General features: G+C 42.8%; 2 protein-coding genes across 2 annotated transcripts; both read right to left on the bottom strand.

The window, feature by feature from the left end:
• Positions 1-163: 163 nt before the first annotated feature.
• Positions 164-13,558, bottom strand: slc51a (solute carrier family 51 member A). Its single transcript, XM_076290074.1, has 8 exons — positions 12,039-13,558; positions 5,906-6,057; positions 5,717-5,790; positions 4,351-4,509; positions 3,468-3,579; positions 3,097-3,243; positions 1,270-1,375; positions 164-941 (listed from the first exon to the last, which is right to left on the bottom strand). The coding sequence occupies exons 1-8, from the start codon at positions 12,109-12,111 to the stop codon at positions 784-786; spliced, it is 981 nt and encodes a 326-aa protein (XP_076146189.1). The 5' UTR covers positions 12,112-13,558; the 3' UTR covers positions 164-783.
• An 84-nt stretch (positions 13,559-13,642) lies between these two features.
• On the bottom strand, positions 13,643-26,050 carry zdhhc20b (zDHHC palmitoyltransferase 20b). The gene is made up of 13 exons (XM_076290075.1): positions 25,924-26,050; positions 25,202-25,228; positions 24,613-24,707; positions 24,135-24,255; positions 22,723-22,792; positions 21,494-21,526; positions 21,039-21,159; positions 20,038-20,170; positions 19,348-19,474; positions 18,854-18,943; positions 18,155-18,267; positions 17,558-17,605; positions 13,643-17,216 (listed from the first exon to the last, which is right to left on the bottom strand). Exons 1-12 carry the CDS (start codon positions 26,039-26,041, stop codon positions 17,562-17,564), a joined length of 1,092 nt encoding a protein of 363 aa, XP_076146190.1. The 5' UTR covers positions 26,042-26,050; the 3' UTR covers positions 13,643-17,216; positions 17,558-17,561.
• Positions 26,051-26,077: the final 27 nt, after the last annotated feature.

The raw sequence follows: 26,077 nt of genomic DNA, 5'->3' as shown, positions 1-26,077 counted from the left end.
TTCTCACAAAACAGTCATTTTGTAAAGAGTAAGTTCAAGACACTCTTCATGTGACTAATCACATGTTCTTAAAAAAAGGAAAGAACGATAGAAAATAGGTAGAGAACATGGCTAATGTCACTGGATAAGAGACTGGTAAATGTAAGTAAAAAAAAAAACAGTAGACTTTCATAAAATTTATTTGGTCAGTCATAATTTCATGTGTGTATTTTTGTACAGTGGTAGTCGTAGATGCATCAGATTCAATACAGTACTTAATTGTATTTATTGCATGACAATGAAGCATTATCCCTCAACAATAAGATAATAATTCATCATATTATGTCCTAGTAAAAATCTTTAAATGAATTACATGTATACGCATATTCATTTGATCTGATGCATATATTCAACTCTGACTTCACACAGAAAAGAGCACTGAAATGTTCTCATAGTTGTAATATTATTGTGTGTTCATATATATTCATCCACATAGAAATGTGTGTGCACTCTGTCTCAAGCCTTCGAAACAGATTGGATGACTAGCCTTTGGTCAAATTAACCCTTCACTAAGTTTGGTGGACGGGACTTAGCGAAGGGTCAAATTGTGAAGACAGCAAAACCTAAGACAAGCACAAGCACATCTGGAAAAAGGAACCAAGAAGAATGTTGTCTGCGATTACAAGAGAATCTGTTCCTCTCCTCTTCCTCAAAGCAGGACAGGTCACTTCCTTGTGATGCCAGTTAGTGTGTCCCCAGTTCAGTTTACATGCTCACACAAGCACATGAGTCACGCCAGCAAGATCACGCTGCGTTCTCGATGGTCTCCGAGGGCAACACCATCTTCTGGTTCTCGTCGTCGTCCTCCGCGAGGGGCAAAGGGTCGTACTGACGCCGGTAGAGCAGCCGCGTCACCAGCGTGATGATGAACATCTCCAGAATCAGGAGCTGTTGGCTCATCACTGTGGAGATGTGAGGAGAGGCTTACAGAGGGAAACCCAACACACAGCATATCTCACAATCAGTCTGTTCAACTTAAATCTGCATGAAAACACACAGAGTTCTTCATGTGCCTCTAAATTGGGTAGCATACATGATAACCATCCTTTATCCTCCAAATGACTCCTAAATGACCCCTGTACTACCATGCAGTGCTACACGTTGGGGACATCTTTAAACTCAAACTCAAACTAGTGTAGCACTGTAGCTGTCTGGCTGCTCTAGCTGTTGGCTGCAGCTTGGCTGTCGGCTGGAGGAGGAAGACCCAGGGGAGGGAGGGAGGGGGCTTACGGTATCCTCTGGCCTGTGAGGAATAGGGGGGTGCACAGGCAATGGTGCCGTTCATGGCCAGGATGTTGATGATGGCCGACTGCAGTTGACTCAGCACCAGCACCAGCTGGAAAGACACACAATGCATTGTGGGTAAGAGGGAGTAAAACATTTCCTGGAACCAAGAGCGAATTCCAGTAATGAAACTGGTGACAATTAGTGAAACAATATAATATTTAATTTAATATAATATAATATACAATGCTTGTTTTGCATTTCACATAGAACCTGAATAACACGATGTGTGGCATAGCTATTTCAAAACTACTGTTGATAGACATTGTGACAGTATAAAGAAAACAGGTTTTTACATCGTGTTGACATATATATGCTAGACAGACTATGCCTACGCATACACCTACGCACATGTAATGACTCAAGCTAGTGAAATAAGGCCTCTTTGTTTTTGGGGGTAGGACTACTCAGCATGGACCCAGTACAGTGCATTTTGACCAACATGACATTAGCAATTAAAATAAAAAAACAGCAGATTTTTGTACACAATCAAGTGCCTGGATGTACTAAAGCATTGCTGTTCGGAGCAATGGAAATTGCATTTATAATAATAATAATAATAATAATAATAATAATCTTTATTTATAAACATAACAATATTATGATGTGCATAAGTGAGAAGAGTTTGAACAAGCAATTTTGATCTAAATTCACCAAAGCAACTGAGAAAAACTGTAAAATAGGCAAAGAGACAAATGAGACAAAGCTCAGTCCAATTTCTAAAGATACATTTCTACACACACATAGCTAAGAGAGAGCCAGCCCAGTTATATTTCCTAGAAACAGGAGAGACTTCCAGTAATGAGACTAGGGACCGTTACCGTAAGTGAAACACATCAAAAAAGAAAAAAAGACTAACAGAAAGTCTAAGTCAAAATTTGAATTCCAGAGAATTCTATAACTGCCATGTATACAAAGCATGAAGGGTTGGTCCTCTTTTACAAAGTTATTACCAATTCTTGGCATTTTAAACATATATTTCTAATCTGATTCTGCATGAGAAACACTGGTATGGACCTATGGTATGGACATGTGAAACTAAGGTAAATGAATTACCTGTCACTGATTCTCATAATGTGATACTGTAAATCATGGTACTTTCTCTTCAAATAAATTCACATAATATTTAAAATATGATTTCTTCATATCACTGTTTATGTCATCACTCTTTAAGGACAGTAAACCTGGACCTTGATATAGCACAAAGCAAAAAAAAAAGGCATATACTGCAATGGCTTTTAGTGTAACTTCATACCACACCCTACAACCGTAAGCGTTTAACGTAAATGATGAGGCCGCGTTGGGTTTCATAGTTGCTTAACAGCTTATGTATTGGAGGCAAGATCAAAGTCATGTTATGGAAGAACAGCTCAAGGCACTAGACCTCAGATGATCTGAAAAGCATCAAAACATGCCACTTATAAAGAGCGGTAATCTTGACATGGTGTATACATGAGGTGACGGTGAAGCATGCTCACACACACACACACACACACACACACGAGGTGACAGTGAAGCGTGCTCTTACATACACACACACACACGCACGAGGTGACAGTGAAGCGTGCTCACACACACACACACACACGAGGTGAGGGTGAAGCGTGCTCTCACACACACACACACACACACACACACACACACACACACACACACACACACACACACACACACAGACACACTCTCACACACACACGAGGTGACAGTGAAGCGTGCTCTTACATACACACACACACACACACACTGTGTGACGGTACAGTGTGCATGCAGTACCTGGTACATGGCGTATTTGGGGATGATCTTCAGGGTGCGCAGTGTGATGCGTACGTGCATGAACATGATGGCTACGGGCCAGAGAGCGATGATAGTCAGGACGCCCACGAAGGGATTGATCCAGATCGCTGCTCCAGTGATGTTCAACTACAAACAAGACAATCACGCCACTGTGAGATTTTAAATTTGCTATTAAAATGCTGTAGCCATGTTATACTGAACAGAGCATGTATTTTTTCTTTGTATGTTGCATCCATAGGGATGTCATTAGTGACTAAACTTCCGTCAAACTGTGTGTGTTTGTGTGTGTGTGTGTGTGTGTGTGTGTGTGTGCGTGCGTGTGTGTGTGGAGTCTTTTTGGTCGAACTCACATCGGTCAGCTCAAAGTTCCCATTGGTCCACAGGACGATGGAGAGGATCGTGAAGACCATCTTCATCAACGCAAACTGGAAAGAGCCCAACTTGAGGAGGAAGAGACTCCGCCTGGGGTGATAGGAGAAAGGACTTCAACTCCCACAAATCTCTGGGCAAACTGAGTATTTCAGTTGAGTTTTCACTACAGAAATGAACCACTGATTTATAATGAAAACGCACTGAAAAGACATTGATCTGGGTCCTCTGTGTGTGTGTGTGACCTCCGTACCCCTAGGGGGAGCAATGACCTTACGGTGCTGCTTTTGGTGACAGTGCTACTGAACAAACTGGCATAAGAACATGCATATACTGAGGCCATGCTAGAAAAAAAGGGTTGAGCGGCCACACACACACGCACACAGACACACACACACACACACACACACACACACGGGTTGAGCGGCCGGGAGTTCGGTAATCCCAGCTGGCCAACATGCACTCAATTCGCCAAGAGAAACATGATTGATGTCCTGCCAAGTGTGTGTGTGTGTGTGTGTGTGTATGTGTGTGTGTGTCTGTCCTGCCAAGTTTCACTCTCACTCTCCCTGCCCGTGACCTCAGCACCAGACCACACATCTGCCACACATGTTTGGATCTATGGGAATGAACTTGTAGGTGTGTGTGGTATAAGAACACATTGTTTATATGAAACACATCTGCTCAGTTAATAAAAAGTAAAAAGTCACTGAAATTAGCGGGAGTTGGAAGTTGTTGGAAGTGTTGCTTTACTTTAAATGGCATGGTGTGGCGGCACAGGTGTGTCTGTGTGTGTGCGTGTGTGTGTGCGTGCGTGCGTACGTGTGCGCGTGTGTGTGCGTGCGTGTGCGTTTGTGTGTGCACCTTGTGACGGGGACCCTGGGAAGGCATGGGCAGCAGCAGCAGCATGGTCCTGTGCTTATCCTGAAGGTTTTTTTCGCTGACTGCTTCAGGAAGGCTTCATCACCCCCACACTCCTCAATCATCAGAATCAAGAACTTGAAGACCACAACTGCAAAGTATCTGTAGAAGGACCAGAGGTGCGCACACACACACACACACACACACACACACACACACACACACACACACACACACACACACACACACACACACACACACACACACACACACACACACACACACACACACACACACACACACACACACACACACACACACACACACACACACACACACACACACACAGCTTCATACTCTGAGAATGTTTTTTAAAAGGAATGCAGTTTTATCATGCCACATATTTTCATTTAATTGCCTGCAGGTGTACAGCCGTACGCACTGTGCGCACCCACCATAGGCTACTATACTATAATAATACTCTACTATACTACTACAACAACGAGAGAGAATTTCCCCTGTGTGTGAATCCACACCAAGTTGGCCCACCATAACGTCCAAACTCTACACAGTATCCCATTAACGGTATGACAGTAGGCCATAACGTCCAAACTCTACACAGCATCCCATTAACGGCATGACCGTTGGCCATAACGTCCAAACTCTACACAGTATCCCATTAACGGCATGACAGTTGGCCATATGTCCAAACTCTACACAGTATCCCGTTTCCCAAAAGGGCCTGTCCCAAGGAGAACAAGTATTACCTTGAAACTTAAACACACATGGGGAAACTGAACAGTCCAATCAGTAGACTATGATAAGCTAGCCAACTATGCTACTTCGTTTACAATATTTCCAGGCTTCAACCAGACAGCTGAATAGGAGGTAGAGTTGTAATAAAAATAGTAGGCCTAGGCTATAGGTTAATCTGCATACAGTGTGCTGTCATAGGCTAAATATCAGACATTCAGTAAAATCTTTTTATATCAGGATATAAAATAATACTCTATAATAATCATCATGTTATTTAATGAAATGTCTAGACCCCCCAAAAAAAAATAAAGAAAAATCGAGGTTTGTATCGAACCGTGGGTCAAAAATCGTGATACAAACCAAATCGTGAGGTTGGTGTATCGTTACAGCCCTATCATGAATCATTCAATCATGTTTCCTGCTCAAGCTCAAAACTAATGTTGTAACACATTCCAAAATGTTTCAGCAAATGCATCTGTATCTAATTCATCTTCATCTAATTTGTGCAAGTCCACATACAAGAACAAAGGAGATCAGAGAGATTAGAACTGATGATGTTTTTTGTAGATGGTAGTATATGAGAAAGCAGATCATAGTCTCTGATGTAACTCACGTTGCTGAGGTCATGTCAGTAAACATAGTGGCTCTTGGTATCCACATGCCCAAACAAGACATGGTGGCAATTATCTGGAGAATAACAAACAATTTAAAGTTAATGGTAAATGATTCTTCAGGACTTTCTCTTGGTACACATCAAATAAAACATTCTCAATGTCTCTGAGAGAAAAAGGGCAGAACTGACCGGCGCGGCGCCGTTCACCCAGATAATGACGCTCTTCTTATTTGCGGGCACTTTTTTGTAGATATACACGCACTCCTCAATGTACACCAGCATGGCCACGGCAGCCATGAATGTGAGGATGGAATAGAGGATGATTCCAAAAAGGTCTAAATCTGTGGGAAAGAAATCATAGGAAGAAATAAATCAACACATTGAACTATAGGATGAGCTTACTCAAACTAATTCAGGGCAGGCCATGCTTTGTCATTAGTCAAAAATTCAGGAGAAGGCTCTTGATGTCATTGAAGTATTGCTTCGAGTGCTACAGTGCATTGCTCCCCTCAAATTAGAAAGAAAATATTAAGGTAATATACAATTTCATGTCCTATATAAAGTGATGTCCAGAGGGAATATTATACAGAGGAAAAATAAAGAGGAGCCACTTCAAACTGTCTGGAGAGCAGTGGTGTTCCTCATGTCTACTTAACCAGATACTAACCATGTCTACTTAACCAGATACTAACCATGTCTACTTAACCAGATACTAGAGAGCAGTGGTGTTCCTCATGTCTACTTAACCAGATACTAAAGAGCAGTGGTGTTCCTCATGTCTACTTAACCAGATACTAACCATGTCTACTTAACCAGATACTAACCATGTCTACTTAACCAGATACTAGAGAGCAGTGGTGTTCCTCATGTCTACTTAACCAGATACTAACCATGTCTACTTAACCAGATACTAACCATGTATACTTAACCAGATACTAGAGAGCAGTGGTGTTCCTCATGTCTACTTAACCAGATACTAACCATGTCTACTTAACCAGATACTAGAGAGCAGTGGTGTTCCTCATGTCTACTTAACCAGATACTAACCATGTCTACTTAACCAGATACTAACCATGTCTACTTAACCAGATACTAGAGAGCAGTGGTGTTCCTCATGTCTACTTAACCAGATACTAACCATGTCTACTTAAACAGATACTAAAGAGCAGTGGTGTTCCTCATGTCTACTTAACCAGATACTAAAGAGCAGTGGTGTTCCTCATGTCTACTTAACCAGATACTAAAGAGCAGTGGTGTTCCAGCTGCTAGATTTCTTTTTTTTTTTTAAGTAGATTTTTCGGGCTTTTTGCCTCCATTTGGACAGGACAGCGAAGAGCGACAGGAAGCAAGCGGGAGAGAGAGACGGGGTGTGAACCGGGAAACGACCGCAGGTCGGACCCAAACCTGGGTCCCCATGGGCGTCCAGACCCGCACATGGCACTGGCACTGCAGCCCGCTGCGCCACAGCGCCCCCTAGCTGCTAGATTTCTGAAGTTCCCTTACATAAAGGACCCAAGGCGGCCATCTTTGCCCATATTAGGAGATCCGGGTACCCGAAAGATGGCAGCTTTTTTAAATATTGATATATTGGATTCTACACCATAGTCTAAGACTTTTGGACACATTTTATTGTCCTAACAGTCCTCTACTATGACTATAATAGAAAACTCACAGCCTGACATCTTATGTCATTGCTGAGATATACCTTTTCAGTTATGGCTTGACACAACATAGAAAACAGTATTTTATGTGTACCACTTTTTATAATATTCTTCTCAACAAAACCATAATTTCTTTTACCAAAAATGTATACACTCTGGAGTAGTAACTTGTAGATTTCTAATCTCATATTGGAATTACTGTCCTGTACCCACCATTTATGTCCAGTTGATTCAAACAAACCCAGATAAAATGTTTGCAACTGGGAAATGCATCTTTTTTTTCTCAAGTGATTTTGAATTTGGAGCACTTACAATTTCAAAACCTTGCAAAAGTAATGCCCATGAGGGAATTTATACTGGAGATGTTTTGGCATGGTTAGTTGTCTTATTCAAAAACTATAAGCCCTTAAAAAAATAGTGATTTCCCCCTAAAAATAACTATTTTATTGCCCTCTTGGAAGGACAGCATGAAATGCAAATCCAACACTGTTTTTCCTCAGGACATGTCCGAAAGCTGAAAAATAAATAACTAATATCAGAATGGTCAAGTGGGTCAGGTGCTACATGACTGAACAGGTCATGTGTTATAGATAAAATATTAAGGGAGAGCATTATCACATGTCTGTCATACCTTGAGAACCTAATAGCTGATGTTCATTCTCACTTCAGCATATTCCTTAAAGTAACTCAATGTAGGATTAGGAATCAACATACAGTTTAGATAGATAGATAGATAAATAGATAGATACTTTATTGATCCCCAGGGGAAATTCAAGGTCTTTAAGGTTAACATTTAGTGATGAGGTGGTACCCAATTTGTCTAAAACTGACAAAAAGGGTCATGCTCCTAGCCCCATTACTGAGCGTGGCATTCTGAGCGTGGCAATGTACAAGACGCTATTATCCTCACTGTAACTCAGAATGGCAAAATGAGTTTGAAACTGTTATTTCCCATTAAATTAATTACACTGTATTGCTTTAGGGCTGATAATTTATTAATCTTTTCCCAAGTTCAGACATATTCTATGGGGAGTGATAAAAGAGAACACTTTTAAGCTGTCTGAATGAGTGGCATGCAAAAAGATCAAAAGATGACAAACTGGAACAAATCACATTAGCATCCAGCTACACAAAACAAGATAGTCAGTTGAAAGATGATTGTATGTGCTTTATGTAAAAATGTAATCGCTGTAATCCCATATCAATGTAAATGACGATTGAACTGGCAACAAGCAGGCTTAGCAACAATCTACTGTGACAAAGCAAACTACCCATCATCGTTTGTCTGTAACCAATGAAAGTACAAATTGAACAGGTCGGCCTCTTTTGAAACTGAAATGCATTCCTTCTTGTGCTATAAAAGCATGCCTACATGACATGGGGGATAAACTTAATAACAGCCTGTAAGGTGTCCCTATATACAGAATGAATTAACTTGGTGGAGAAAAGTCTGTTTCGCATCGGGGAGGTCTTTGTGTCTGTCTCCTCCATTATTTCCGCATATCAGGAGACCTCGGCGGATGTTATCCCTTACATAAATCCTCATGTCAAAACCATTAAGTGGTTTTAATACTGTCCTGTAGTGAGAATGAACATCAGCTATTAGGTAGTCAAAGGTCATGGGGTCAAAGGTCATGGCCATATGGGGTCATTCACATATGTCCTAATGTTCTCAGTATCTTATCTGTATCGTTTTCAAATTTTAGTCTTGTAGCACTTTACACAATTCAACAATTCAAGCTCCTGAAGTTAGTTATTTTCACCTTTCAGACATGTTTTAAGGGGATGATAAAACAGAAAAGACAGATCTATTGGTTTTAGCTTTTAGGTTGTCTACAAAAAGTGTTTACACCCAATGTTGTCCTTGCAGAAGGGTGGTAAAGTTGACCATTTTGACTCCCTCAGTTGACTTTTATTTATTTTTTTTCCATTATTAGGCATGTCGCGAGGGGAACGTAAAAGATAAAACATTAGATCTAACAATTTTAAGTTGGTCATAATGTGGCATTCTACTGCAAGAAAAAGCAAAAATGGGTTTACATCACACGCTGTCCTTCCAAAAGGTTAATGAAATTGCCGTTTTTATGGACAAATCGCTGTTTAGGTCAACTTTAAAGGTGAATATAGGCAATTGCCCAAGAGATATCACCAGGCACCCTCCCTATTCTTATTGAGTAACCCCAAGGCAACAAGAAACAGCAAAGAATTTTGTTTTAACCGAATTAAGCCTTTGGCTCCCGGACTATATTGCTGGTAAGAACAATGAGAGCAAGGCTGTGTCTCAAACCACCTACTTCCACACTTCAAACTTAGTTTTGAGTATATAGTGTAAATAACGCAAAAAGTCAGTGCACTGAAAGTACCCGGATGACCCCTTAAAAACGGTAAGGGTAAAAAAAACAGTTCAGTGTGGAGCGATGGACACTACTCGCACTAAACGGGGGCCATCTTGACTACATAGCGGAAGGGGAGGGACCAAGGACGTCGGCATTTTTGGCGGACTGGAAAATTGCGTTCACCTGTGTTGCATTGGTCGTGTTCGTCACGCTCATCCCGCTCGTCTTTTCTGGTAAGTGAGTGGCAGTGGCAGTAAGTGATCAGTGCACAACAGCAGTGTAGCCTACTGACGGAGGTGTGGTGAATAACAGCAGTGTAGCCTACTGACGGAGGTGTGGTGAATAACAGCAGTGTAGCCTACTGACGGAAGTGTGGTGAATAAGATAAAGCTCAAGGGAGGAGGCCTGTGCACATGAGTAGGAGCTCACGGATGACAATTGTTGGGATGAAGAACAATAGGCTAGGCTACTAATTGAAGAATATTATTAAAGACTGCCTACATCCTTCCGCAGAAATGGTTTAATGGAAATAACAAAACTGGACACACATTTCCTCAAGGGAAGTGTTGACTGCAAACCATTAAAATTTCATCTTGCACCAACTCCCAAAAAGTGAATCCAGATGCTCTATAAAGGAACTTTCATTTCTGGTGCTTCTGACTCACCACAATATCCTGTTGCAACAACAGATGTGTGTGGTGTCCTCTACTGCTGCAAATAAGATGACTAACGATGATAAGTCTACACATAAATCCAACAATGGGCCCATGGCTACAGGGACTTGTTGTAGGATTTCTCTACATGCTTCACATCATGGAATTAGCTTGTCACTTCATAAATATTGTAGCTGTTCATTTTATCCTGCCCTGCCTTGATCTGCATTTTGCACACAAATGACTGCATTAGCCACTATGAAAGCCTGAGATCATGGGCCCAAAATGAGCCGATCTGCTGTAGATGCTCAGGCTTTAAGTCACTGCAGGTAGTTGTTCTTTAAACTGCTCAAGACCACTGGAATGCTAATCCTTAACCCTTAAAAAGCCAAAGTTCATTGACTCCCTCCTCACTAGACACAAACTGACTGAATGACTGCGTTAACAAATGGTGGCTTGTGTAAAAGCCTTCCCCAAGGGAACATTGCTCAGGCAATGTAGAAATGTGGATTCTAGCAGCGTGTTGGGGTTCAGAAAAGTACACCTGAAAAAGGTAAAATCTCTGACCAAAACCTAAAAATATCATATAAGTTCATTCGGGTCTATTTCCTCCTCAGAAATATAAAACAGGTGGTGCTATTGCTATAGCTAAATGTAGTTTGGTAGAGTGGTTGTGGGCACATCCCATCTTTCTTTAGGCCAAAGTATGGAGCCCGGGAGGTGTCATTACAAGATATCTTTGTATATCGAGAGAATGTGCACTCATTTCACTAAACTGTGGTCTCATTTTACTAGGTTGTGTGCACAATTTAGTATATTGTGTGCTTGTTTTACTAGTGCTCTCGTTTTACTATTGTGGTCTCATTTTATTAGATTGTGCACTCAATTTAGTAAATCATGCCACATTTTACTACATTGTTTTACAAAAATGAAAATAAGGAGCAATTTAGTAAAATGTTACACACCATTTAGTAAAACGTGCGCCCGATTTAGTAAATGGTGCTCACAATGTATTAAAATGTGCGCATGATTTACTAAATTGAGAGTATTAAAATGAGCGCACTATTTACTTCCGTAACAAACGAGCGTAAAACAAAAAAGAGGGAATGTCAGCACACTGGATTTTTTAATTTTTAATTAAAACCATCGACTTTTCGACCCTAGAAAAATCACCTTAGTTTAATTAATGAAACAACTCCACATGAAGGTTTAGGCCGATAAGTCAACTTCAGACGGTCTACGACCCCCCATGATTAATGTAAAAGAAAAAAAACCTCCGCTCTCAAACTGACACTATTGGGAAACAATCCCATATTGCTTCTTCTTCTGAAGCAAATGTGGAATATGTTGAACACAAATAACAACCTTTAGAAACGACACCAAATAGCTGTATTTCAAATGATGGAAGGAAAGTGCACTCTTCAGATTGGTAGACAACTATTTTTCATATAAAAATGTATCTGCTGTGTATCTATTCAGTAAGCAGAAAATACCTAAATAGCCGGCTCATTCAACATTTAAGGAATTCATGGCACCTGCCAAATTCAAAGTTGAAAGCTATGAAACGTTGCGAGTCTGCCACTCAAACACACCCGTCTCCATTTTCGGCCACCCTGGAGCAAAACTGGCTGCTCGTAGGCTACTTGGTTTTAAATTCAGCTGGCATACTCACTTAAGATGATGTCGATCGCGAGTGGTGGCTGCTGCCTGCAGCGAGGATCAAAGGTTTGGTTTGTTACATCCATTCTTTGTAGACTAATTGAGTGTCCTCAGGATAATGAACGGAACAAATAGTTTAGCCTACAAGTGTATTATAATTCAATACTTTAACAAGTTCCCACTGTGGTTCCTTTCTCCCCACACCAATGCAGAGGTATCATTGACAAGCTCGCAGCTTCTTTCGAGCTCGAAGCTGTCTCCGTTATGACAGTGAACAGAGCCTCGGCTAACTTTTTGTAGAAGTAATGAAAACCCGCCCCTGCCCCTGAACAACGCAACAAGCTACACAAATTCGATGCTTCTCATCCAAACCAGCACCTCTGCAAATTGCGTAATTTTCAGTGATGGATCGATCCATGGCACGCCTGTGATTTCGGGTTCAAACGCAGAAAAGTCACAGCCCAGCCCAAACACAACTAACGTAGCCCGTGCAAATGGGAAAATCCATGGGGTGCGAACAGTTTCGGCCTTGCCCCCGAGGAGCGTATTCAAGCGCACCACATCACATGCCCTCGTGCTTCCATGGAAACGCGCAGAGGCTACGTCATGTGATTTTATCTTCTACCAAGATTTCTAAACTCTCTGTAGCCTACTCATTACATTGATGACAAATCTATTGTCTGTCACGACACTATGTTTAAGTATTTCTCAGTTTTAATTTTTATGGAACTATCATTTCGTCCTTCTAACCGGCCAGAGTGTGGCAAAGGAAAAGACACACAAAACATAGTTTAATTCTAACAGAATCAAAGCCCTCAACACACCATCCCACAGCCTACATTCCTTTGCCACATAGTGGTGAGTTTGATTCTTACTGCCTCAACTTTGTTTCAGACTCGCTATGGATGATGCTAGTGTCATAAATAATACACTATTATTCATTTCGGGCCTGTCCGTGGTCCACTGGGCGGATATCCCATTTCTTTTGTATGATCATGCATTGAAAGGAACTGAATACGACACACCCTGCAATAGATTCATCTGTCGTGTAGTAACACATCTCAGTCCAACACATCGTGAGTACTCTGCTGGGCTCCTTATATGGAAGCTTCCAGGTAACAAAAACACATGCAGGTCAATCATGCTCATGTTCAGACAAATTAAGACATGCGAAGGGGGGACAAATTAAGACATGCATGGACTGTTTCCCCAATAAAAGGTTCACACTTTCCTGTGTCTGCATACAACTCTGTAGATGTCTTTGTTAACTAAGGGGGTTCAAACCAGTTTGGGTCCGAAACACGTCGGTCATTAACCCTTGGAAGGTTCAAAAGAACGCCACACACATGCGAGTTTGCAAACACCCCAGCACTCACACACTGAACATAAAGCAACAACTCATTTCTCATTTGCAAAGTGGACATCACCACACATTAGAGGTGTAGGCTACTTGCCTAAATGCTCAATGAAACAGAGCATGCAGTAGAGTGACCACAGAGAGGCTTGGAGAACACTGGCAAACAGAGATCAAAGTTCAAAGAGGGGCAAAAAAATGCAACCAAAAGAACAGGGCATTGAACTCCCATGCAAACAAAGAAGGCATACCAGAGACAGAAGTCATCCTGGAGGTTTACAAAAAGAACATTTATTGTTTCTTCAAATAATTGCAATATATTTATATGCAAGTACTTCATTCACAAAATATTCAACGATAAAGATAATCAGGTGAGAAAAATAAAATGCAAGTTCGTTTCTATGTCATCTCTTTCTCATATGTATTTCTTTTTTAAAACATGATATCAAAAACAAAGGAACCCAAGCTGGCACTAAAATCAGAGTACAAATATCTTTGTACTTCTCATGCAGTAAAACAGGTCTTTCTGTTAACCACCAAAATAAGACTTGAAATGGTCCAAGGTGTTCCTTCCTATAAGTGATTATGGCTTCAAATATATTGTTTTAATAGTAATGATACTTAACAAAGAAGACAAATATAAAATGTTTTCATTAAAAAAACAAATACAATATGAAATGGTTGAAAACAAAAAATCGTTTGTATTTCTACATGCTCGTAAGCCAGGTGCATCTGCAATTGATATGTTCCTGATGTCATACACCATATGAAACTGTTCATGTTGACATTTTCTGCTGCTGAATGGGAAATCAGGGGCAAATCTCCAGTTTGTGTAAACACAGCAAGGATCATGGATTGATGCCAAAAATCTCTGTCACTTATGTTTTTTTGGTCATCTAACAATGACAGCAGCTCTTAAGAGGTTTTGGGGCACTACGTCAGGGACAGGTGGAGCATCCAGGTATCGCCAGAGCTACATTAGGTACCAGGTCTGGAAGAGTCCAATGGTCACTATGGTAACATCCCGGACTGGCCTTTATGTGCATGGCGGAGCAAAAGACAACACAAGAAAATACCACATGGCAAAGTCGGCAGAGGAGCAGAATGATACACACTCTGATGTTTCCTCATACCGCCAAAACGACGACCACCACCACCACCACCAAACCTCAAATACATTCAACAACAGCCACTATACTCAACACACTCAGAGAGCAGCTATGTAGAGACACATTAGTCACCAGAACAAAACAGCAGCCACACAAGTGAACTTTGGATTTCACATGGAACATCAGGACCAAGAAAACATTTCTTTAAAAAAGAAAATCGTAAAAAATAAAATAGGCAAACATCGGAGGCAATTAAAGTCCTTTTTACTGCACATAAAAGTGGATTGACCCGAGTATTGGGGCCAGATATTGCATTGCATGCTGGGTGAGTACTGCCATCAGCTGGCCAGCACTGGTACTGCAGTAGTCCCTTGGGAAAAGGGCAAGTTGAATCATTGAAGTCACCAGGACAAACACAAGTTGTTTCATTTGGGTTGTTTGATGGCACTGGCCATGCTATGGAATCAGAGAGGTATAAATGGACACAAAACTGTAAACAATCCACAGGTGGTCAGCACTCGGGTTGCCCAGTGATTTGTTTGGCAAAAAATATGAGCGACGTCTAACTACATAATCATGAGGTTAGCAGATGCAAACCTCTACATGAACTCAACCTCAACTTCAGAGAAGATCTTCCATGAAAACAGCTTGGGCCAAGTGCACATTGGCTGAGGCTTGCAAAGAATCGCTCACACCGACATATTACACATCCTGTTAATGTCATTGGCCGAGAGATCTTTGATGAGGAAACCAAGCAGGAGAAGAAACATGTGAATTGTACACACATCTCCTGGCTGACTTGCTTTGCACCGTCGCCCAGCTTATAAAACAACTGTCCCCTTCCCATTCTTCAGAGAGGCGGAATTTGGCCTGCCAATTTTAATGTTACATTGTTCTACTGTAAATCAAATCATCCCAAGTGCCAAATGCCAACCCCAGTGGGCAATCTTAGAGTATGATACTTTGGAGAACACGATTTTGTGTGTGCACATTAAGTAAAAACAAAACAAAAACAAAACAAACAACTACTGTATGTACATCTCCTAAAAATAAGTCTTTAAAAGTGCAAATGCCCCTTCGTGTGCTCTTTTCTGCACTAATCTGTAACTGAAACACGCGTCCCAATCATGTTTCTAAAACACTTGTCCCTTTCATGTTTCTGTCTGTAAGGCTTTGGCAGAGAGAGAGAGAGAGAGAGAGAGAGAGAGAGAGCGCAATCCCTTTGATATCTCCAGGTCCTTTCTGAAGGCCAGCGATGGCTATCTAATCTGATATAAAGGTCTGTCCTTTTTTTGTCAGTCCCCCCTTTTTGAACCTGACACATGTAGTGTAAACATCAGGATAGAAATCAGACAGTGAAGTAAACAACAAACAAAAAAGCAGACAGACAGAAAACACCAGCCTGCTCAAACCTCGGGCTCCTTCATTGTTTGTGTAAGGAGCCGGTTCTCCCTCCTTCCTAAAGCAGCATTTGGATAAAGGCCTTTTCCAATCATAGTGCATCTGTTAACAAGCTTTCCACATACAGAATTTACAAGACCAAGGCTGCGCTTGATATCCCTCAACATTACAAATGTTTCTCAGTCTAGAATGGATGTGAAAGCTTCTATTATGGAGCTGTTCTGAACCTGTCAAGGCCCATAGGTTAGACATGCCCACTGACTCATAGTCTGCGTCCTATGCATAAGATCAACATGGCTGCCATGACGTTCAAGTAAAATCAAACAAGTGAAATAAGGCACACGATTCTCCCAGGTGCTTTTGACATGTCGAGTTCTGCTATGACCAAAAGTGAAGGAACAGCTTAGTTCTGGGTCTCCAGCCTCATCCACTGCAGATGGTTTTATGAGTCAAATGCCATTTGGCAAGACCAGGGAGCAGCATTACATTAAAGGAAGAAAAAAATACTTAACTACTAGCAGGTGGCAATAGAGACTGAAATAGATGGGGATGTTCTTATGCTAATATCTACAAGATGTTTTCTCTAGAAAAAGGTTGGCAAGTTGGGAAAGTTCTAACTCACATTTTTTGACAGAAGCTTAGCCACAACCTACACATATCATTAACAAGCACAGTACTTTAAAACTGCGAACAATGCATTGTGGGATTGCTTCACACAGCCACATGGGTCGCATAATGGCCTTCATCTGGCAATGCCTTAACCAACAGACATTCCAACACTAAAGACTCAGAACTGCATAAGGATCTGATTCTGATCTGTTGAGCACTGTTTGTATGAGCTCGTACTGCGCAGAACCCCTTCCTGATCTGAATATGCTGGAGCCGTTACTTTGGGTAGCTGAACACAGGGTTCCGATGTTGTGATTAATGTTATAGGACGTCAATAGCAAGCGTGAATGTACATAACCAAACTAAGATGTGGCAAAAAGGGAGAGGGAGAACAACAACAAACAAACAAACAAACAAATGAATAAACAAACAAATGAATAAACAAACAAACAAACAAATAAACAAACAAACAAATAAACAAACAAACCAAGACTAGAGACAGGAGCAATGGGATCAGTAACGCGATAGCCAAGAGGACAGTGGCCATGCGCCAAACTCAATGCGTGCGGACGGGTTGTCCAACACGGATAAAGTAATCAGATGGAGTCTGTTTAAGGCATCTGATTGGATGGCTGTTCTTTCCCTCAGGAGTCCCCAAACCTGGGCGGCGGAAGAGCACGGAGAGACATCGCAGTCTCCCCGTCAAACTTCACTCACCCTGCGGAACATAGAACACAGCGGAACACAACGTCATCACAACCAGCTCAGACATCACAACACATCAACGTCAGCACATGGAACACTCCAGTGCACAGCCATTCAGCCATGACGCTTAATAGAACACACTAACACAGCCATCAAGTCAAAAACATCACTCCACAAACACTCAGTCACCCCCACACAGTAAACAGCCACACACCATGCCTCATCAAGAGTCACTGAGATGGTGGGCACTAACGATTTCCTGGCAGAAGTAATTAGTAATTGTAAATGCCCCACTAACATGCCATTGCGTGTCATCTTAGAACGTTACCAGACGAGCATTCCAAGACAGCCTACCTGGCTATGATTCACTCTCCATGTACACCGTGATGACCTCAGTTCCATCTGGGGGAAAAAAACTTTAAGTTAAAACTTTCACTTTCACAGAAATTACTGCAGCAGTTTATTATGCCTTCCCCAACATTTTTCCCTTATCATCTTCACACTTTACTTTTACATTGAAAATGTCCTGGAAATAAAATAAAATGCTCAAGCACAACAAAAACACAGCAACAGCTGACAGCAGGACCAAAAGGCTTTGTTAGAGCAGGGCTATTTTCTGGGAAATGCTGAAATTGTTATCGTTGTGGGACAGATAATAAACAATAAATGGAATAACACGGAACAACAACAACAACAACTCAACTGTAATGCATGCCCTCCAACAATTCATTTGAAGACATTTAAAGACATGTTTAGGCCTATCAAAACATATCAAAAACTACATTTAAGGCGTTTTAAGACTATTCAAGGCGTTTGAAGACTATTTAAGACTATTTAGGACTTTCCAATAGTGGGTTTTCTGTACAATCCCTGTCCGTGCTTCTTGTAGTTCTTCTTACAACCAACCAAACAATCTGTTTTAGAGGAGCCATTAATCTGCTGTAGACAGACCTGACTTAAGGGGGTCAATGCTCAAGATCTCATCGCTGATGTGCTGTTCGCTGCCAAGCAGGCGGTTCTGGGAGTCGCTGACTGGACTCTGGGGCACCGAGTCGTCTTCAACACTGTGGGCAGAGGGTGAGTCACTGGCCCGTTAATCACCGGTCGCCGGCACATGCCCACCAGCCCACCCACCCTACTGTCTAACAGCAACTGCACTGCCAACGGGACCCTGAGTCAGAGCTGTCCTGGTTAAATGATGGGCTTTCACATGCAGCATGAGGATAAACACACGAACATAATTAGGCTTGCTTTTTGAAAGTACAAAACTTATTTTCTTAAAGTTTTTTTTTTTTTTGGTCATATTCAGCAATCACTGTAAACAAACGCAGTCTCTGTGGGCAGCCTGTCCCCAAAACAAAAACAAAACCCTGTGTGGAATTTCTCTGGGAATACTGAAGGGAGGAGTGAGACAGCTCTCTGGCATTTTGCACAAAAGCTATTAAATTGAAATATAAATATAAACACAAACAAACATGACATCATGCACAATCCCTGCCTGCACCTTTAAAGGGTGGTGAATATGTTTGAAGAAAGGATGGATCACATGTAGGTTTGTAAGTGTTTTTAAACCATTTACTGACATACTGACATCAAAACAAATTCCTTCCTATCGACCACATTTTACGTGAGCTTTTAAAGGCTGTTTACCTTTTACTGCTATCTGGGTGTTGAATTGCAGTGGGCTGCTCGGGGTCAACATTCACCAGACGGGTTGGGAATGTGAGCCCATCTCCCTGACTACAACAGAGAAAAACAACAAAACCACAAATAAGCATCAACTTACATGCACACAACATAACCTTAAAAAAGGACAACTTACATGCACACAACATAACCTTAAAATAGGACAACCAGATATCACATTCACAACCACCACCATCATCCATCAACTTACATGCACACAACATAATCTTAAAAAAGAACAACCAGATATCACATTCACAACCACCACCATCATCCATCAACTTACATGCACACAACATCATCTTAAAAAAGGGATATCACGTTCACCACCACCACCACCACCATCATTCATCAAGAGTTGGAAAAAAAACATGTCAACGCACAGTGAAAAGAAACAATTTTTCTCAATCATGGTGAGAAGTATAAGGCAGTGACAGTGAATGATATGTTGAAGTTACCTTGTGAAGACAGGCAGTAGCCAGTATTTCTTCTGGTCACCAAACACCTGGGCGATGTTCTTGGTGAAGCCCAGCGAGAAGCCGTTCTTGTCGGGGCCGTTTCTGAAGACAGGGGCCCTAAACGCCTCTGCGCAAAGAGGGGGACCACAAGGTCAGCCCAGCATTAGCACTTTCCTTCACAAGACTCAGTACTCAGACAGTCATAGCTCAAGGTCAGGCAGTCATAGCTCAAGGTCATAGTGTGGAAGAGTGTGGGACATGTGGAACTACTGGGGCCAAAACCCCAAATTCCTTATCAACATTTTCAGCAAAACTGCCAAACCAAGTTTTGTTTAGATTTGTAAAGCAGTCCCATCTTAGTATATATAGGACAAAAAACAAACCTTGGCAGTTAGTGAAACTAACCTTCACCACATGTCATATGTGTGGGTGGGAGTGTGTTACCTATGATGAATCTGGTGATGTGTGGGTGGGAGTGTTACCTATGGTGGATCTGGTGATGTGTGGGTGTGGGTGTGGGTGGGAGTATTACCTATGGTGGATCTGGTGATGTGTGGGGAGTGTTACCTATGGTGGATCTGGTGATGTGTGGGTGGGAGTGTTACCTATGGTGGATCTGGTGATGTGTGGGGAGTGTTACCTATGGTGGATCTGGTGATGTGTGGGTGTGGGTGTGGGTGGGAGTATTACCTATGGTGGATCGGTTCTTTCCCACTAGCCACAGGTGGTAACTGAAGAGGGACAAGATGCTGATACAGAACATGGCCGCCACAAAAAATAAAAATAAAACATGGAATTTGGCGTGAGTATCTGGCAGCTCATTCTGAGAACGAGGGAGAGAAAGAAAGCAAGGTAGAGTGTGTGTGTTTGAGAGAGAGAGAGAGAGAGAGAGAGAGAGAGAGAGAGATTAATGAAGAGAAGAGAGACATAAACAACTCAGGGAGGAGACAAAAACATTTCAATCAGGATAAAGACAAACATGTTAAAACACACACACGGCCAAACACAAACACACACCACAAAAAGTGTGTTAAAAAAAAGTGTTTTCATTGTAGCCCTTTGTGGGACACATGGAGCTAGTGGGGGGGGGGGGGGGACATCAACTGTGATTACCTGTGGACAATTCTCGGCCGATTTCCTCCGGCACAGCTTATTGCAGAGACAGAGACAGAGACAGACTGTTAGACACGAGGACAGCACAGAGGGGCAAGAGGAGCTCAAGCACACAGGAGAGCTAAGTGGGTTAGCACACGGACCATTAGCCGGCCTGAGAGGCCACTTAGTACAGCAGCAGCAACAGCGGCCAGGTGGACAAGGAAGAAGAGAGCGGACGAGAGGGAGGATGTGTGGAGAGACTGAGGAGCTTAGAGGGGATAGAAGGGGGCAAGAGAACCTAGGGGGCAAGAAGAAGCTGGGGGCAAGAGAGGCTAGGGGCAGGACAAACTGAAGGATGAGACGTGGCTGACAGCTTGACGGAAAAAACACAGTCCTGACAACCAAAAGCTGTGGGATGAGCTACAATGAAAATCAATGACCAACACATCCTTTAAAACAATAACTAATAAGAAAAAAAATCATTCACATATACAAAATAAACCAGAAAATACTAACACGTATAAGAAGAAAATGATGAGATGCGGGGGGGGGGGGGGGGTCAGTGGTGTCAGTTTCAACCAGTTTCAAGTACTCACTGTCCAAAACTTAATGAAGTACTGGAGGACTGTGGCCGCGATGAACAGACAGTAGAGCAGTGAGTACGCCAGGAACAGGATGAAGTACTTGTAGTTGGAGAAGCCCACGCAATTGTTTACCCTGAAAACACATTTCATCATTGGCCCAGGCGCACAATCCAACCCTGGCAGATTTACTAGCGCCTGGAGACAGGGTGGAGGGCCAGGCCAACAGCAAAACAATGCCACTGCAATGCCAGTGCCATTCTAAACCACCCCCCTTAAATTCATTACGCTGACAAGCAGCTGATGGGTTCTGCCACTGCTGCAACACGTTTTGGACTTACAAGTATGAGAAGAATTGTTTATGACTTAATTGAAATTAGTCTGAAAAGAATCATGCACACCTTAAAATCCACAGCAAAACAAACACATGACTCACATGCACACGCTGTTAAATGGAAACTTTGACTTACCAAGGACAGTGGTGGTCCATCTTCAGCACACACCTGTTCAAATGGGACACAGTGAACGCATGCTCACTGAAAAACACACCACACACTCATGCAGGAAATAACAAATGTACATGACGAACTTCCCTGTACTCTACACCCTGCGGATCACTGCACTTGCCCATACTTTCTTATTTGCATTGTAGCATTTCACAAGATAAGATAGTCTGTCTGAGTACTGTGCAAGAGCGTGTTTCCCAAAACCATAGTTGCTAACTAAGTTGCAATTTCCTATTGCCAACCAACTAAGTTGCTAACAGGTTAGCAACTATGGTTTTGGGAAACACACCACAGGTTTCTAATGGGGAGCATTGAGTAGCTCTACGCAAAGTGAAAGCAAAACTAGCAAGTTGTGAAAGCCAGACAGAGATGCCTCGGTGCCCTGGGGGCCATGGCTGAGTCAGGAGCATCACTTATAACCACTACATTTAAATTTACTAATAAATAAAATAATAATAAAATGTGTATTCATTTAGCAGACGCTTTGTCCAAAGCGACTCACATGTCAACTACATTACAAGGGCAGTACTTTGTCCTCGGGGTTAAGTGCCTAAGGGCACAACGGTGGAAGCTGGGAATTGAACCCACAACTTTTCTGGCTACTGCATGTTAGCTCAGCTCTTTAACCACTAGGCTACCATCGTCCATATCTACTGCATAACTGCATAGCTAGCTCTACAGGGCACTTACACCTCTATGCACATGACCCATGCACATCCGGCAAGAATTTTAGGTAAAATGTCTTCTGGCAGCTCAGGCTGCATAATGGACAGAGAAAGTGTGAGTACTGGGCCGAGGAGAGGAGAGGGGAGGAGGGGAGGAGGGGAGAGGAGAGGAGAGGAGGGGAGGAGAGGAGAGGGGAGGAGGAGAGGAGAGGAGAGGAGAGGAGAGGAGAGGAGAGGAGAGGGGGGAGGGGAGGAGAGGAGAGGGGAGGAGAGGGGAGAGGAGAGGAGAGGAGAGGAGAGGAGAGGAGAGGAGAGGGGAGGGGAGGAGAGGAGGAGAGGGGAGAGCAGAGGAGGAGAGGAGAGGAGAGGGGAGGAGGGGAGAGGAGAGGAGAGGGGAGGAGGGGAGAGGAGAGGAGAGGGGAGGAGGGGAGAGGAGAGGGGAGGAGAGGAGGGGAGAGGAGAGGGGAGGGGAGAGGAGAGGAGACGGGAGGGGAGAGGAGAGGAGACGAGATGAAACAAAACACTCACATGTCACAGGCGGAACAGTGATGACATCGGTCAGGTTTGATCACCTGACAACGGTCGCAGTAGCGGATGGCTGAGGGGGAGCAAGCACAGCGGTCAGATACTGGTCAGGGAACAACAAGCACACTGGTCAGACTGGGCAGATACTGGTCAGACACTGGTCAGGGAACAACAAGCACACTGGTCAGACTGGGCAGATACTGGTCAGACACTGGTCAGACTGGTCAGGGAATGGGGGAAGAGCTGAAAGATAGGTCCTCAACGCACTCACCAGAGTGTGTGACAACATGCACAAGCACAAGGCCGAGTTTACTCCCCTCTGACCATATATCATGGTCGTTGACAAATGGTTAAAGACAACCACAGAGTCAGAACAACAAAATGACTGTTGCGGTCATATGTATGAGCTGCATTGATGTCTTCTTTATCTTCTGTGCACCTGACTGCAAGACAAGTTCCTGTTTGCGATAATAAAGTGCCTGAACGGAACTGAACAGAATTGAACTGGCGATTGAACTGAACTGGTAAGCTGGCGACCAGTTCCAGGGGGAATAAATGACTGGACTGGGTTGACAGACTTGACTACTGGGCACATTAGTACTTTGGGAAGCATGTTTTTTTTGTTACGCATTAGAGTTCAGGGGCCTATTGCACAAAACTAGGATAAGGGATTAAGCCGGGATATCTTGGTTATCCTGGCTCAATTTATCTGTGATCCAGTTGCACAAAAGCGGGATAGGGGGCAGCAGGATATGTTATGGTATAAATCACCATGGCGATTTATTCTGTGGAGCTAGCCTGCTCCAGACCAGGCTAAGTTCCAGGATCTATTTAATCTCATCCCTTATCTCAGCAGTCAGCAGTCACCACAAACGGAAACCAATAGTTATTCCACTGCCCACTACACATTGTTATCACATATAACTAGACCCACTGTCATTATTTAAACGTTTGTGATCATTAATTAACTTTTACATATCGCCATTCCCGACCTGTCATGCGACAATGTGACGTCACGGGAGTGCCTAACCATTTCGCCCGTGGTAGTCGCGGCATTAGTTGCAATATTCTCCTAAACAGAGGTGCTGCTGTTTGTTGCTGTTGTGAAAAGGCTATCTACCTACTTCACACCGTAGAAGAAGCAATGAAGCCGCTCTAGTTATGTCTAGTTGCCATGGTAAATCAGTGAATCTGTGATCGGTGGCGGCGTCTATTTGAGCGCACACTTATCCAGGATAGGTTTCACCTGGCTTGATGAATCCGTGTCTGCCCATCCTGGCTTGCTCGTTGTGCAACCAATTAAGCCTGTACGCTCTTGTTTTGGATTCATTGAGCGCAGCTCAGTAACTTATCCCGGATGTCTTAATTCTGCTTTTGTGTAACAGGCCCCAGGAGTGAGCAGAGCAGACACTCACCTCCTGCCCCAGTGCGGGTGTAGAGAGGCAGACTGCTGGCCACTCTCTTCAGGATCTCCTGCTGGTTCTCTGGACGTTCCTCCTTCTCATACTGCTCCTTCTCCACTTTTGGCAAACAGAACTGGATGGAGAACACACACACGAACACAACACACACACACACACACACACACACACACACACACACACAGAACTCTCAGGGATTACGATTCTCTAACCGACTGGCATCAGACACTAAAAAAACCAAAGATGGGCCAACGTACTAGCATCAGACAACAGAGCGACATTCTGAAATATAAAAGAAGGAGTTATGAAGCTCCCAGACAAACAGTTGCTGTATTGAGGACACCAATAGCTCTGGCCAGTAATTAACATATCCAGAGCACGATAACTAAACACCACACTTTTCAGCATGACTTGTATGACAGTTTCACAAAGACAATATCCAGGCAAATCAGGAGCTTGCGAGAAGTGTTACCTCTTTGGAGGGGTTTGCTGGTCTAGTGAAAATGGTCTTCCAATACGACCAAACAAACATGATGAATGAGAGATGGAAGAGCACCAGGTACACAACTGCAAGAGACAACCAGTTAGGAAAACACCGACACTCAATGACAAAACAGACACATACCCAGTGGATGGTCAACACTGCCAAGACCTAGGGACTCTTTACATTCCACAAGTAGGTTACACACGGCATGGCTCTCTGGTGTATAGGCCTATAGCCGTGCTCGCTGTTCATTCATGTGTTGTTTTTTGATTACTGGCGCAGTATTCCGTGGTTGTCTGGCCAGCTGCACTCAGCACAATAACAGCAAATGAAGCCTTGAGCTTCGACTACAGGCTCCAGCGTAAGATGCTGGTGCCAAGCTGACAAGAGGCCAATTTAAATAGCCACATTTCATTAGAATCAGACACCCACAGACCACAGACAGGCTATTTTTATGATGGAATGATACTTAACAAGACTTTCAGTCAATCGCTTCAAGTTTTTCCTCCATCTTAAAAAAAACTTTTCACTCAATTTCATAATTGAAATCCAGGGAGTGGATTTCTACTGGACTTACTCTTTTCCCCTGTGCTCGGGATGGTGACTGTAAAGACAAACACAAAAAAGACTTAACAGAATAACAATCTGGTGTTACATTAGCGCCACTGTTACAATTTAGCCACATACTACAAGGACTGACGCTAGTGCTGTCGCATCACCGCTGAACCTTAGGGGATTATTCAGAGATGAGAAGTCAGACCTCGAGATTTGACACCATTTATTCAGTGCTACACATCTACTAGACTAGTTGGTTGAAGTAAAGACTAGTGACATTTGGCAAGCTCCGTATAAGGTAACCATGCTTTTGGGCGTCAAACTTTATTTAACATTAATTTGCTGTCTTGTTATGCAACGTCCATTCTAACGTTACAGTCAGAGATCATTCAAGCTTTTTAAGTTGCACTAATTCAGTCACAAACCAGAGCTTTCATAGACTGATATGGTGGTTGCGGAGCCCTTTGGCTGAAACTAACATTGACACTAGCTCTGTCAACACAATACAGTTACACTGCCGCATTTTAACATTTATTGCGATACAAATCAAGTATCCACAAGACCACGTCTCTATGTTCGCACCTTTGTCAATCACTTCCTCGTTCTCACAAGCCAAGAAGCCTCTTGGCTTCAACTGGCTAGCGGCAGGTTAGCTAATGTCTTCGCTAGCTCACCTCTTCTAAACTGCTCAAACTATTGGCTTATTTTTAACAGATATAAAATTAATGAAAGCATGTAACTTACTTATGCACAGTTCCACAACATACGCGTAATACGACCAACAGACCACTAAGGCAATAAAAATAACTGGAATCCAAGCTAATCCCCGTTGGCAGCATCTTAATACATGCGTGGGCGCCATCTTTACTCCCTTACGACAAAAGGCAGTGGTATCTAG

This window comes from Alosa pseudoharengus, unplaced genomic scaffold, assembly GCF_046254945.1.
Source record: "Alosa pseudoharengus isolate Yale_2024_CS ecotype anadromous, Long Island Sound unplaced genomic scaffold, YU_APseudo_1.1 YU_APseudo_1.1_scf_18, whole genome shotgun sequence".
NCBI classification, from domain to species: Eukaryota; Metazoa; Chordata; class Actinopteri; order Clupeiformes; family Clupeidae; genus Alosa; species Alosa pseudoharengus.
Note: the sequence above shows the minus strand (reverse complement) of the source record. Positions and strands in the feature narration are given on the sequence as shown.

What these genes read in the sequence shown, in the direction of transcription:
- slc51a (XM_076290074.1), bottom strand. Translation starts at nt 12,111, where the DNA reads ATGGATGTAACAAACCAAACCTTTGATCCTCGCTGCAGGCAGCAGCCA. An exon ending in GGGTGAACGGCGCCGCGCCG is followed by an intron (nt 5,791 to 5,905) that starts GTCAGTTCTGCC and finishes GTTATTCTCCAG; the next exon opens with ATAATTGCCACCATGTCTTG. An exon ending in CTCACAGGCCAGAGGATACC is followed by an intron (nt 942 to 1,269) that starts GTAAGCCCCCTC and finishes ACATCTCCACAG; the next exon opens with TGATGAGCCAACAGCTCCTG.
- zdhhc20b (XM_076290075.1), bottom strand. Translation starts at nt 26,041, where the DNA reads ATGGCGCCCACGCATGTATTAAGATGCTGCCAACGGGGATTAGCTTGG. An exon ending in CACTGTTCCGCCTGTGACAT is followed by an intron (nt 21,527 to 22,722) that starts GTGAGTGTTTTG and finishes CCATTTGAACAG; the next exon opens with GTGTGTGCTGAAGATGGACC. An exon ending in CATTGACCCCCTTAAGTCAG is followed by an intron (nt 17,606 to 18,154) that starts GTCTGTCTACAG and finishes TTTTTCCCCCAG; the next exon opens with ATGGAACTGAGGTCATCACG.